The sequence below is a fragment of the Ursus arctos genome, unplaced genomic scaffold (genome assembly GCF_023065955.2).
Source record: "Ursus arctos isolate Adak ecotype North America unplaced genomic scaffold, UrsArc2.0 scaffold_7, whole genome shotgun sequence".
Classification (NCBI taxonomy): Eukaryota; Metazoa; Chordata; class Mammalia; order Carnivora; family Ursidae; genus Ursus; species Ursus arctos.
This window is the reverse complement of record NW_026623089.1, coordinates 6,020,180-6,035,116: the sequence shown is the minus strand read 5'-3', so window position 1 is coordinate 6,035,116 and position 14,937 is coordinate 6,020,180. Positions and strand designations below refer to the sequence as shown.

The window sequence follows — 14,937 nt, the reverse complement described above, 5'->3', positions numbered from 1 at the left end:
ACCCCATCTGATGAAAATATTTTAACATCTAAAAAACACCTACTAATATAAGGGTGGGAACAAATACATCAGTGGGACTCATCTTAATTTATATAATAAGCAGCCAACAGTTTGAAGGGAAAGGAAAGGACGCAGCTGGTCCGGCAGAGATTTTAAAAAACCAGAACAGCAGTTTTATCTAAAAATCTGACCTCTTTCTTTGCTAAGGGAAAAGAAGCGAGAAGCAGTTGGCTGTGCGTTCTTTCAAACGCCATTTCTGGAAAAGATGCCCCAAACCCAGGGTACCTTAGCTTTTCAATGGTGGTTTTTTTATCTGTAAACAGCAGGCGTATTAACGTCTTCCTTTTGAGATAAACTACAAATCCAGCAGCAAGAAGACACAGGATGGTCACCAGAATTCCTATGGTTAAACCCTGGTTATCTGAAACAAAACGCATTTCGCTCAGGCTAAGAGGCAGTTACAGTGAAATACGGGAAGCATGAGATCGTGACATTTACGGCAACGCAAGCTTTGAAGGAAGGCCCAGAAACGAAGTGAGTAAATCCCTGAATGATGTACTGATGAATTAGTCTTACTTCAAAGGTCATGCCTGAAGTTCAGTCCGTGTCGCCATCAGGCACTTCTGACAACTCTTGATGAACAGGAAGGTCGTCTGGTGGGCGGGACCGTAGCCCTGACCACACACCGCCCCCACCCCCCAACCCCCACAGGGATGGTGGCCACAACAGGGTGGCAGGGGGCTGGCACGTCCCCGCTCTGTGACCTATCCAGCCCCCATCAGAAATACGTTCCTCCCCGCGCCCTCCTCCTCTCATTCTTTGGCACTCGGGTCTGTGTTTGTTTTGTTTTCTTGTATTTTTTTAGACCAAGACTTTACTTCTGGACATTGTCAAAAGAGAACAAAACTCAGAGCTAAAAGGAAAGGCCCCCAGGTTTGGTTTTGTTAGATTTCGTTATGTTTGTTATGTTAGGGACTCAAAATACAGACTTTGGGGGGCAAACCCCTTTCTCTGGGAGGGTGCTGTTTATTTTCTCCAGAGGAACATCCCCTTTTCTGTGATTGGCTCCCACTTCGTTCAGTACAAAGACACTGAGACCCCCTCAAGGGTGTGGAAAAGACGGGAAAACCGAAGCTCCAGGCTGGGTTCTGACCACAGAAAGAGTCCCAGAGAGGTTCCTGCCAGGCTGGACCCGGGCTTGATTTGCACCCACTGTTCTGCGAAGTCCTTGAGGGCACAGCTGTGGGTTCGCGGGTCTCTGCATCCTCACCAGCAACAAGCAGGGTGTGCCTCCCCTGGCAGGCGAGCCACAGTCCCCTCAGGCTGCAGGGGATGGCTGCGCAGGTGCCGGACCCCCTCCCCCAGACCCTCACACCCTGCGGGGGGCCAGGATGCTCAGCGGGCCGCCCGCCAGGCCAGGGCGGCAGCGCTCCCACTCTGGGAAAGAACGCCTCACACCCGCTCTGTTTCTGGACTTTGTCCCCAACTGACAAGTCCTATCGGGATGTGTCTCAGGCGAAGTAAGACAATCAACATATGACAGTCTTGATTCCCTTGTTAGTGTTACTGGAAAAGCCCTGCTTCTGGGTTCCTGGCCAAAACGTCACTCTTGTCGAACAGGGAGCCGGTAGTCACTGGGGTTCTGGCTACAGTTCTGTTGGGTCTTAACAAAGCCAGTGAAAAAAGGGAGCAGCTAGCGGCCTGAACCACAATTTCTGGCTCCTTGCAATCAATCCACAAGTCTTAAGCTGATTGAAGTAGCCGATTGAACATCTCCCAGGCCTCCAGAACGAACTTGGCTGCACCTCCCGGGCCACCTGCCTTCATCCGTTGCAGTGCATGCCATCAAGCGGCTCGAGCCAGCAAACCGGGGTCCCCTGGTCCCCTCATCCGGTGCAAACACTGTGTCCTGTGTGGCTCCCCACATTGGCCCGTCTCCCCAAGTCCCACGGTCACCCCTCCCCTGGCAGCGCTTTTGCTGGGCCACGCTGCCTGCCCCGTGTCTCTGGAACCTGGCGCGTGGCAGATGCTTGAGAAGTCAGGTCAGGCTGGTGGGTGGTGGGGGCAGGGAGGCCCAGGACACAGCTCCCCACGCCTGCCTCTTCGGTGTGTGCTTAAACGCACTTTCATGCGGTAATGGTAGCAGTGGACAGAGTCACTACTCACTTGCTTTCATTGCTGTAGACGTTCTCACCTGCTACGGTGAAGAGCTGGCTAACTGCAGATTCCCTGGCTTGTGAAGCCCCCAAAGCTGGGTACAACGGCCAGTACCACAGCGCACTGGCCAATCCTCTCTGACCCCTTCCGGGCGCCAGCCGGCTGACTCGTTGCGGGGGGGAATGGGTAGCAGCATCCCTGTCCGCGCAGAAACTAGAATCCTGCTAGTTTTGCATGACACACGCCTCACGCCATATCTGAACGTTAACTGCAGGGCAGCGAGAGCGTCGTGGTCAGGGCGGAGAGGTCGGTGAGGTAAGGGGACACTGGGCCAGGCCTTGCTTTCCTACCTCGGGAAGGAACGCTCACTAGACAGCAAGACTTTCTGGTCCTTTTTGTATTTGCTGCGCGGCCTGGACCTGAGGGAGGGGCGGCCTGGAGTCTCTGAGAGCGGTCGGAGACCCGTCCCTATTTAAGCAGAAGGATGGTCAGGAACTCACGACACTATGTCTACAGATGTGCCCTCGGGGCAGGTCCTCCCCCCCGGCGCTGTCCTCACCACCTGGCCCCGCAGAGCCGTGTTATGTCTGCCGTCTTGGAGACGTAGTGATGCCACTGCCAGTCACGGTGGGACGCGAGGACGCGTGATGTCCTCCGAAGCCACATGAGCCACCGTCCGGCCATCCGAGCCTCATGGGGCTCAGGTGAGCCCGAGGTGTCAGCACAAGTGGGCTCAGTGCTGGCCCTCTGCACCTTTTTGGTTTGTTTCTTTCCCTTTACAAGGACCTCCTTCAGACTTGCCTCTTCACGGCCTGACAAGTGCTCAGAGAAAACAGCAATGCACCAGGAGACATTCCTCAAGGTCATCCGGGGGGAAAAGAAGTGGGGGTCAAGCACAGCTGCTATGAGGAGTCTTTTTAGGGGGAGATGGACTTGGTCTCAATCTTAGCTGTGTGGCTTTGGGTAAGTTACTTGGCTTCCCTGAGCCCCAGGTCCTTCATATGTAAAGAAGGAAGAATAACACTGACTTGGGAGTTAGGCAAGGGTCCGTTGAGATCATGCAAAAGAAAGGCCCAGCATGTGACTGCGCAGGACAGCTACTCAGTAAACAGGAATGGTTGCTTTTACCACTGCTGCTGTCGGGCCATTAACCTTGACCAGGAGGAGGTGTCTTTCTAGTAAGCGTTTTAAAGGACATCCAGCGTCACACCTCTTGGTCCCCAGTGCACCGAGGCTGGGCTTTACAAAGTCCTTCCATCCCACACCGAAGTTCATACCCATTTGGCAGCCTGCCATCGAAATGACCTTAGCTAAGCAAAGTGTCACGGGTGAACAAGCGACAGAGTCGGCCTCTCAGCCAGAGCAGAGTGAGGAGTCTCGGCAAAGGTCAGGACGGGACAGTGCCTGCAAACAGGCCTCAGGTTGTGTCAGGCCCTAGTGGGGGTGCACTGGGTTTCCCACTGGGGGGTTACCCCTGCACTCCCACTGGCAGTGGGTGAGCCCTCCGTCTCGCCTCCCACGGCCCCCCAGTTGCTCAGCGCCCACTCCCGGGGACGTGCTGTCCCCACTCACCTGCTCGCCGGATGGGGCCGCTGTCTGTGCTTCCCCCGAAGCCAAACTTGTCACAGAAGGGAGGTGCCCAGTGGGCCTCACAGTGGCAGTTCTTCCGGTTGTTACACACCTGTCCGGGCCACGGGGTAGGGGGACACCGAAAGAGAGAATCAGAACGTGAGAGCCCACCCTTCATGTGAGGCTGCGGTAAATCTTTGCGCTCTAATTGGCTGCCACAGCAAAGCAAAGGCCCTGTGGTCAGAGTCCCCATCAGCACGGACCCAGCCAGATGCAGACAAACCGCTGGGAGCGTAAACCTGAAACACAGCACTGCACAAGCGAGCCCAGAGCCCGAGGCTGCCGATGTAACACAGTCCACCTATCAGCAGCTGCTAGGGGAGCGACGGAGATTTCGGGGGGTCGCCTGCTACCTCTCACCCCTTTTTTTCTCCATCAACTGCTGTGTCCTCCATTTCAATTCAGGAATCCACGCCCTGACCCAGCCCCGCCATCTGACCACAATGAGAAGCCCTGTCCATGGTGAGGAGTGACCCCCGCTTCAGGGCTGCAGAATCTGAGCCCTCGGCCATCATGGGCTTGACCACCTCTGTGCACAGCCCTGCCTCCTGCAGACACGAAACTCAGAGAGCCTGGCAGACCTGCTCCGACATCTCATGCCTGAAACACCCACCTCCCCGGGCAGTCTCCCAGCAGCGCCTCCTGGCTCCCGCCCGCACGCTGGACATGGCCTACCACACCCTCGTGTCCTCGTGACATGAGGGAGTGGCCCTCTCAGGTCAGGAAAGGGGTGCTGAGAAAGCAGGAGGATGGGCTTCACTCTGGGGGGCCCTGAACAAGTAGCCGAGCTTGGAGACCACAGCCCTCCAGGGTGAGCGGTGGAGGCCGCCCCCAGCCTGAGTTGGCTGGTGGACTGGCTGTTATTATCTATGGAACTTACAGAGCCTGGGCATGAACCAGTGGAACATGAACATGAAAACAAGAGGGTACTATTTCTCTGAAAATTGGGGGACATGCTTTGGGAACACTGGATACAGACCAGTCGCTAAAAAGAATTTCTGACCCGTTTGGAATGGGTGGGACCCCTGCGGGTGACTGGGAAGAGCTGCACAGGCCGGGAAGGGTTCTGTGCTCGGGTCACTTCGGAGTGTCCGAGTTTCCACTTAGAGAAGCAAACTATACATCGTACATGACGTGCTTTGTGTGGTTTATATAAGGGTCGGTGCGGAGCTACGGTCCGGACACCCACCTCAAAGGCCTCACCCCTGCATCTGACTATTGCTGGATGGGGCCAAATATGTACTTTCATATTTTAAGGCAAAAATAACATGTTTGAAGTAGATGTCTCATTTGTGATGTTTTCCTGCTTTCTCTGATTTGTGTGTGTGTGTGTGTGTGTGATTCAACCACGAAAAGCCCTAATTGCTTAAAATAAGATTGACAGTCCAGATAACCTGTGATAAGTTGGAAAGTATATTCCCATAAAGCTAAAGCCATGCAGAATTAATCAAGGGGCACAGCCGGTGCCGAATCTGAGCGTCTTGCCTGTTTCTCGAAGACGCTGCTGCTGACATGCCACCCGCCAGGCACCTGCGAGGATTCGGGCACAAGGCTGCCCACACCGTTTTGCAGTCTCCCGATGCAAACCAGAGTCATGTGCCCTTCTGGCAGCTGGCAGCAGAGAGACTGCAGCCCCGCCACTCCCTTTGGGGGCACTGCTGGTGAGCCTGGGCTTCCTCAGGGAAGGACTGTGGTCAAATGACTCGTTACCAAGTCACGGCAGCTGTTCTGCCTACCCAGACAACGTGGGCCTTTCCTCTCCAACACGTGGATGGGAGCCTAGGGGTGTTTCAAAGTGAGGAATCCGGAGTCCCCGCCCCAGCATTACCACTAACTGGTCACATAACCTTGGACAGGCACTACCGCCTCTTGGTCCTGGGCTCCTTCATAATAAGGTTGCACCGGACCGCCTCTTACAGCCGTTAGAAAGAAATCTATGATACAATGAAGACATAAAGCGATTTCCTTATATACTGACAGCTACACTTGCGGTCAACAAACCCGTCGGAGATGGCATCGCAATCCTTCACGGTTACGGCGCAAGAGTCGTTTTATGAAAACGCCCATAATTCTATGTTAGACTTGTTGGCGAGTGCCTGCGAGTTTTAAAAATAGAGTTGGGAGCATGATTTCTGCAGAAAAGGTTTCAGAAAAACAAATGAACCACTGGCATGGCTAATCAAGATTAATAGGATTCCATTGGAAATAATTAAGCCCATCAGGAAAAATAAATTATGTTTTAAACAATTAGAGTCCTCTCCTAAAAAAGTTCTCTGGACTAAAAACACAGCCTTCTTCAGCTGAAATGCATCGTATGTGATTTCAAGGACATGTGGTCAGTGTGTTCTGTCTCCTTTGTTTTAATTCCCTTTGGAAGTATTTCAGTTTAGACACATATTCTGAATCTTGGTTGAAAGAGGGACACAGCTCTGAAACGTTAGTGCAAAATCCTTTATGCAGGAAGCTTAGTTTCAAAATTACTTTGAAGATGACAAAGTCCCTTTGTAAAAATCACAGGATGTTAATTTGAAAGATAAATTACTGCTCCATCTGATTTTCTTTGTTAAATAAAAGTCCCATTTCTCATGCTATGTAAAGGTCAAAGAAAATTAGTGTCTTTAGAAGAAAACACTGAGGTGACTGCATTATGTTTAAAAAGTTACGGATTGCGGAGGCCTTTACAAATGACTGACTCAGCGTCTAGCTTGCTAGGGCCTGGCGGTAGACAGGCGGCTCGGCCGGCTTACCCCTCTCTGGTGGCACTGCATCACACATTCGTGAACGCCGAAGACGCTTGTGTTTTGACACCTACGATTGAGGCAGACCTGCAGGAGGAGGAAAACACTGTAAATTTCTCAGCCCCTTTCCAGCCACATGCACAGCTTCTGTGATTTAAAAAGGGAAAGCAAAGAATAGTTTGAGGAAGACTGTCTTCTTTCAGCCCCTTTGGAAGCAGCACAATGATGCACCTTCCATGTGACTGCAACCAGGATCCTGAGCCCTGTCTCCAGACATGGCACATTTCAAGGCTCAGGTCAATGTGACTCAGGTCAACGTGGCGCTTCATCTGGTTTCTGCCAATTACGAGATTGCGATAACTGATTTGTGTTTAGAGCTTGCAAGAAACTTGTGAATTGCAGCATCTCCCCCCCAACCCCCACTGGACCCCACCTGCCCCTTGCATGAAAAGTCACAGGAGAGGAGAAATGCACCAGCCCTTAGCCTGGGGCCTGTGCAGACTCAGAGACTCCAAGAATCCAAGGTCCAGGAACCTTCTAAGGGAGATATTGAAATATGGGAACTTTTCCAAATTACTGACTGACAAGTACTATCATTGATGACACAAACCACCAACCGAAATGCTCAGCAGAGGAAAACAGACAGCTCCCTTGTGTTTATCAAGTCTTTGCAGAGGCAGTAATTTGCTAAATGATACTGGGCTGCTTGCAAGAGTTTAGTCTCATTGTAAAGGTGCCTAATATGCTCCAGACTCAAAGGATCAGGCCCTTTATCTCCCATAGATGTTACAAATTAGTGGAGTCAGGGGAAGAGAAGTCTAATTTTTAGATTGCAGAAGCATTTCTAATCGAGTAGAACCTTCCTATGGAAAGTTCACACGAGTGACACACTTTGAAAAAAGTGTCAGTTGCCCAGGACAACTCCCAGGGCTGCCGGGAATTTTGGCCAAGGGGACTGTCCCATTCCAGCTGACAAAAGAAACTGAGGTTACAGAGAGCACAGCAGGGCCCCGGTCAGAATCCCAGCGAACGGGGGCTGCTCTCCTCCCAACCCACGAGCAACGCCAAGTACGGCTTTCAAAGAACCGTGTTCTGCAGGAACGGAGATCAAAGCGCATTTAATCTTACACCCGGAGGAAAAAAACTCACTGATAAATTGAGCCCGTGGAATTTCAGGGTTCAGATGCACCTGGTTCTGGCTTCTGGCTGTTCAGACTACAGTTTAAAAAATGAGTGTCATTGTAATGTCAAGGCCTGAAGAGATGCTAACATGTGCGGTTAAGGAGGCCCCTGGAATGTATATCGTGTTTCAGGTACCATCATCCCATTTCCTTCGGGATGAGGCACTTGTGGCTCAGAGTGTATGGGGGAACGGGGGTGAGGGTACAGAAGTCTTGCCCTCGGGACTCTGCTCAAGGAGCTGAATCTGTATCTTTCTATTCTACTCCGTGACCTCCATGTTAGCGAATGATTTCATAATCATTTTGAAGGTGGAGTCCTAAAAAAAGCATGTGGGGGTTGATTAATCCTCTTTCCTAAAATGTTTTATTAACTTCTTGTCATTTAGCCTGATGAGAAAGTTTGGTGGGAAAATCAATGTGGCAGAATGTTAAAAAAAAAAAAAAAAATCTCAATTTTTTCCCCCTCATTTTTGGCTTTCTTTCTAAACCCCCAAATATCCACCTTTTCCCCTGGTCTCCAAAAGAACCCCCTTTGGCTTCAAGCTGATCCTCTCTCTTCCCCTCTTCTATTCTCTCTATGGGGGTCTCTGAAAATACATCTGACTTCCCGTTCTGTCCAGGTGAGAACAAGCCGTCACCGTGCCAGAAACAAAGACCACGTTTCCAAAAACAATATAATACGCTACTGTGTTTCCTTCCAAAGTAATTTCCTGGCTGGAAACAATCATGACACCCAGAGTGTAGAAATGACTTATTAACACTTAGAGTCTGAGAAACGAAGCTTGATTTCCCCAAATCTGCATCTCAGTGGTCAGGCCAGGATCTAGGATTTATTAACTTTGCCTTGTAGGTGCAAAGAACTGGATTCCAGAGACAAAGTTCTAGGAAGGAGTGGATGTAGGAAAACAAACCAACCTCCTACATCAGTTCTTGGACAGGACGTTTCTCAGCGGGCCCCCTTCCAGACTTACATTTATGATGCGAGAGAACATTTGGGTCTTACTTTTCCATCTGCACACTTGGTGCCGGCAAGCACAAGCCCGGGGTCCGGCAGGTCATCGCCCAAGTACACATGGGTCCCGCGGCACAGAATCCGACCTCCTTCCTGCAGTGGGATGTTCGTTTCTATGGAAACGGCATTGGTACCAATGACGGGCCGGCTGGCACCTCCTTGACACTGGATTTTTCCGCATTTAGCATCTCTGGAAGGGCGAAAACAAACAGTCCCCAAAGAGGAAAAGTTTGGAATCGGCTCTGAGTCACGTAGGAAGTTCAAAGCGCTGGCGCGCTCAGGCCCTGGATTCCATACCTCATCTCGCATTTGGCAAAGGAACTCTTAGAGTCTTTGCCACAGTTGCCGTAAGGGTCACCTGCAGAGTTGACTCTCTCAAAGCAGATCCCAGGGGCAGGTTTAGCACCTGGAACAGAAGCAAAGCAGCATTTTCACCTCCTGCAAATATTTTTAATATTTGTCTTTGAACAGCACTGGGATTTCAGGTGAAGAGGAGATGGGTTTGGTGTGCAGAGGAATCATGTCTGCGTCTTGGCTGACTCCTGATGTGAGCTGGCCAGTGGAAGCCTAGCCTCCTGTCTCGGCTTTGCTCATAGGAAAGCCTGCATTTCATAGCTCACTCTTCTCCTGGGCTGCTGTCTGGGCCCAGGGCACGTGGAGCCTCTCAAGAGATGCAGCCCGCCTGTGGGACCAGACCTGACCCAGCACAGAAAGGAGGGGGCCAGCCGGCCACAGGGACAGGGGAGCTTTCTCTCTTTAACAGCAGCCCACACAATTCCGGTGAGAAAATGCAAGCCAGAGCAGGCTCCAAGGAATAAAGATGACTATGTGGGGATGCAGAGAGAGAGAGAGAGAACAAGCAACACAGAGATCTTGCACAACATGTCAGTCCTATAAAGCTCCGAGAGCAAGCACTAGCTTCAGTTAGTGCCTTTGTTAGCAAGGCAGGCAGTGCTCGCAGAGGCCAGGGAGGCATAAACCCCAATAGTCATTTTGCACAGAATGACAGTGCCCGGTAGAGAGGACGGTGGGAGCCAGAGAGCTCAGGACGTGGCCATTCTTAGCCCATCTTTCGGCCAGGGAAAGAGAGAACGTAGGCTTTGGGGTTCGCACGGCCAAAGCTGTGGAGGGTTCCTAGAGCCTATGCATAGTGACACCTGTTGAAGATGAAATGAGAAATTCAGGAAACCGGTCCATACTCTTCGGAATAAACTGTGCCTTATGGTGAGATCTTGGCCTACCTTCTTTCCTGTGCTGGTGGCCAGGTACTCCTTCTGATATCACTTCCAGCAGCCAGGATGCCCACTTCCTAGAGCTCTGAGCCTCGCCCTTCTCTGCACCCAACTCTGGGGAAGCTCCATTCGCTTTCCGAGGTGACAACTGACTTACTAAGATACCAATCTAACGAGGGGCAAGGGAAAAGATGTTCTTATTTCTAAAAACTTCTCTTTAATCTGTCCCTGATTCCTCTTCATCAGCCAGGAGCAGGCATGATTAGCATCTCATTTAAAAACAACAACAGACAAAACAAACCAAACCAAACTCTTGCAACAGTTGGGATGGGCAGTGGGTTCAGCCATTGACCTCTGCAGTGAGCTACCCGAGTCCTGAACTTCTCATTTTCCCGTTCTGTTTGTTTAAAAACCATATTGAGAGGGCTCTCCAAACTCCTTTTAAAGGGCATTACCGCACACTGGACACAATTCTCTGTCATGGGAAAAGACGCGGTCTCTGGCTCAGCAGCATCGCGTTCCCTTCCTGGCGCCCAGATGCCCATTTCTGCTCACAGCGCGATGACACCACGGACACACTTAGCTCCTGCCCACTACAGATCCATTTCTTCCACGTTCCTCCTTCTTATTCTTGTTCACCCAACCACTGGAGGCAGGAGGCTGGGGAGGGTGAGTCTCAGTGTTGAACCTCTACTTTGTACTTAAATCAATCCTGTTTGATGGTGCTTTCATCAAAATACCTGGATCCAATTGATCAGTTTTAGAAAAACTGGCATCTAGACTATCAACAACTCCATGCTTGTTTGTGTAGTCGCCGGACTCTATGTGCTCAGTACCTGCCTGTCTCTTCCTTCCTTCCTTCCTTCCTTCCTTCCTTCCTTCCTTCCTTCCTTCCTTCCTTCCTCCCTCCCTCCCTCCCTCCCTCCCCTCCCCTCCCCTCCCCTCCCCTTCCCTCCCTCCATCCACCCGTCCTCCCATAACACTGCAGACTTCAATCACACACAGATTTATCTGGCACTTACTATCTGCCAGGCGCTGGGGGTAGAGTGGTCGACCACTGTGGACAAAGCGTCCTGCTTGCTTTAAAGTTGCAAGGAAAAATAAAAAGCAAACAAATGAGTATACTCCTCTCAAGTGCAGGGGTGGGGAGTGTTATGAAGGAATCAGCAGGGTAGGAGGGTCCGGGGGCTGCTGTGTTAAGCACTGGTCAGGAAAGACCTCTTAGAGGAGGGAGGCTGAGTTCCATCACTCAATCCTACCAGGGATCCTAAGACGTAGGTCTCATTATCCCATTTTATGGACAAGAAAACTAGAACCTAAGAGGTTGAATATGTGGCTTAAAGCCAGATAGCGGGGCCACCTGAAGGTGGAGCTCAGCCTGTCCCCTCTGGTGTTCTGAGGTATATCAAGGCCCACCTGTGCTGGGTGCTGCCTGGGCCTTGGGGACAGAGAGCAGAAGACCCGACCTGCATCTGCCCCCCATCGCGGAGTGGAGAGCCAGGCAGGTGCGCGTGGGCCACAGGGCAAGAGCCATGATATTTATTTGCATGCTGCCCAAGTGATCCCAGATTTAGGTGGCTATGGGATATGGAGCTCCTGCTGCATGCTGTAAGGCTGATAAAATGGCTTCCTCCCCTCTTTCTCTGCCTCAGAAGACCAGGATAAAGGAGCGCCAGCAGCTTCTGGTGGATGCTAAGCTCCTGGAACTGGGGAGGCAGAGCTGATATCACTCGCTGTTGATGCTACACGGGTCTGTCACGCTCACTCTTATCAAGTCATTTATCTTCTGGGAAATGTGGCCACTTAAAAAACGAACAAACAAAAAACCGTGCTGCAATGTGAATGTGTTCATTGATAAATTTGTTTTCCTTATAGGTAAAACAAGAGATAAAAGAGATTCTATCTACATGCACGTGTGTGCACGCACACACGTTTGTGTGTATGGAGATTTCCCAGCCGCTTCAGACCCATGAGCTCGCAAACAGCTGGAAGGTAGGATTGGTTGAGGGTTGGACTGGGGTGTGCAGAAGGGTAAGACCAGGAGGGAGGAAGAGGGAAAGAGACTGGTCTCCATAGTGATTTAAAACAAAGGGGCAAGTTTGATGTATGAATACCGCAGAAAATGGCTAAAACAGGACAGGAAACCAAGCAAAGGGGTACAAACAGTATTGAAGCAAGTATAAAACATTGTAGAAGAGAAAACCAATGCTAGGTCACTGCTTGGGAATCTGGACCTGGAACTTTGACAAAACTGGGTGTTCTAGGGCAGGGGCTTAGCTTTTGAGGCCCCAAATGCCAACGGGCTGCATGGCTTAGAAAACCAGGTGTACGTGTGATACAGTGACTATAAAATCCCTAGAGGCTCTAGAACAGTGTTAGTGTTTCCTGATAACTGTGAAGTGCTGTGCGTCCCAAGCAGAAGGCCACCACACACTTGAGGAGAGGTGCCATTTTCCCACAGAGGAAATCACACAGAAATGCTGATGGCCAATTTGAATATGTGGATTTTTAGCAACATGGATGACAGAGTCCAGAGTCTTACAACACATTGTCAATTAGCTTGATGAGAAATATTGAAGAGCCCCATTTTAATGAAGAAATATTACCTTTTCTTTTATTCTCCTATATCGTGAAACGGTGCTACTCAGCATCTTTACATTTCTCTTTGGTCTCTTTACAAGGTCTTTGGTCAACTGATCTTTGACAAAGGTTCCAAGAAAGCCCAATGGGGAAAGGATAATCTCTTTAATAAATGGTGCTGGGAAAACTGGATATCCACATGCAAAAGAATAAACTGGACCCTTATCTTCTACCACTATAAAAATTAACTCAAAAATGGAGCAACAACTTAAATGTAAGACTTGAGACTATAAAACTGTAAGAAGAAAACATAGGGGAAAAACTCCTTGATATTGGACTTGGCAAAGATTTCTTGGACATGACACCAAAGGCACAGGCAACAAAAGCAAAAATAAACAAGTGGGAATACATTGAACTAAAAAGCTTCCTTACAGTAAAGGAAAAATAATCAACCAAAGGAAAGGCAACCTACTGAATGGGAGGAAATATTTGCAAACCATCTATCTGACAAAGAGTTAATACGGAAAATACATAGGGAACTCCTACAACTCAACAGAAAAAGAAAAATCCCAAATAACCAGATTAAGGAATGGGCAGAGGAACTGAATAGACACTTCTTCCAAGAAGACATACAAATGGCCAACAGGTATGCAAAAAGATGCTCACCATCACTGATGACCAAGGACATGCAGATCCAAAGCACTATGAGCTGTCACTTCACACCAGTTTGAATGGCTAGTATTAAAAAAAAGCAGAAGATAACAAGTACTGGCAAGGGTGTTGGGAAGAGGAAGCACTTGTACCCTTGTACCATACATTGTGGGGATGCCAGTGAGATGGCCTTTGCAGACAACAGTATGGAAATCCCTCAAAAAATTAAAAATAGAACTATCATATCATCAGTAGCCCTACTTCTAGGTATATATCCAAAGGAACTGAAATCAAGATCTTGAAGAGATATCTAAACTCCCACGTTCACTGCAACATTACTCACAATGCCCAAGGCAAAAAAAACGGAACCAAACCGTGTCCGTTGATGGACGAATGGATAAAGAAATGTAGTATGTACACAGAGCTGAAGATTATTCAGCCTTAACAAAGAAGGAAATCCTGCCACTTGAGACAACATGGATAAACCTGGATGACATTACGCTAAGTGAAATAAGTCAGACACAGAAAGACAAATATGGCACAATCTCACTCGTATGTGGAGTCTGAAAAAGTCCAACTGATAAAAGCAGAGGGTAGAATGGTGGTTGCCAGGCGCTGGGGGGAGGGGGGATGTGGGGAGGCATTACTCAAAGAGTACGAAGTTTCAGTTATGCAAAGTAAGCCCTAGAAATCTACTGGGGCGCCTGGGTGGCTCAGTCCTTAAGCGTCTGCCTTCAGCTCAGGGCCTGATCCCAGGGTCCTGGGATTGAGCCCTGCATCAGGCTCCTCTGCTGGGAGCCTGCTTCTTCCTATCCCACTCCCCCTGCTTGTGTTCCCTCTCTCGCTGGCTGTCTCTCTCTGTCAAACAAATAAATAAATAAATAAAATCTTAAAAAAAAAAAAGAAGTCCTAGAAATCTACTGTACAACAGAGTCTATAGGTAATAATACTATATTGTATACTTAAAATTTTGCCAAGGGGGTAGATCTTATGCTAAGTGTTCTCTCTCTCTCTCTCTCTCTCTCTCTCACACACACACACACACACACACACACACGAAGAAGTTGGAAAGAATCTTTTGGAGGTGATGGATATGTTTACGGCATCGATCATGGTGACAGTTTCATGGATGTACGCTTATCTCCAAACTCATCGAGGTGTATACGTGAAACACGCACAGCTTCTTGCATGTCAATCATACTGCGGTAAAGTGGCTAAAAACCAGTCTGTTCCACGGCACATCCTCTGTACATCTAGCTCATATGGATGCTGACCTTTTTATTCTGTTGTGATGCTGTCACTGGAAATCTTAGTTTTAGGTACAAGCACCCATTCCTCCAACGGTGATTTTGCTTTTTCCTATTTGCTCAGCAGGTGTATATTCACGGTTTCTATAACCTAATCATTCATCCTGTTGCTTGCCAAAGTGATCTTTTAAAAGCTCTTTTACCAGAGTAAAAAAAAAGTGGAGGCATGAAGTCACACCCCACGCATAATTAAACAGGTGATAAATGTCCTTGTGCTCCCTCATTTGTAAAACGACTGTGAGACTCTGTGAATCCCTAACACATAGCAGGCTCTCAGTAAACCCGAATTATAATAAGGACAACCATCGATCATGGGGAAAAGGAAGTCTGGCTCCTGGGCATTAAGAATGGGAGGATGCATGAGGGAGAAGAGAGCTCCTGTGCCTGCTCGTGTTTACGACACGTACCATGTTTGTAATAGTTCACAATTATTTCCATTAGGGTTTTACA

General features: G+C 49.3%; 1 protein-coding gene across 1 annotated transcript in view; it reads right to left on the bottom strand.

Moving 5' to 3' along the window:
- ADAM12 (ADAM metallopeptidase domain 12) overlaps positions 1 to 14,937 on the bottom strand; it is a 335,474-nt gene that overhangs the window by 24,157 nt on the left and 296,380 nt on the right. Inside the window, exons 15-19 of the mRNA XM_026494364.4 lie at positions 9,015 to 9,123; positions 8,709 to 8,907; positions 6,534 to 6,611; positions 3,730 to 3,838; positions 286 to 421 (exon numbers count right to left, since the gene is read on the bottom strand). Coding sequence (XP_026350149.2) covers positions 286 to 421; positions 3,730 to 3,838; positions 6,534 to 6,611; positions 8,709 to 8,907; positions 9,015 to 9,123 — 631 coding nt within the window. The remainder of the gene's footprint in view (positions 1 to 285; positions 422 to 3,729; positions 3,839 to 6,533; positions 6,612 to 8,708; positions 8,908 to 9,014; positions 9,124 to 14,937) is intronic.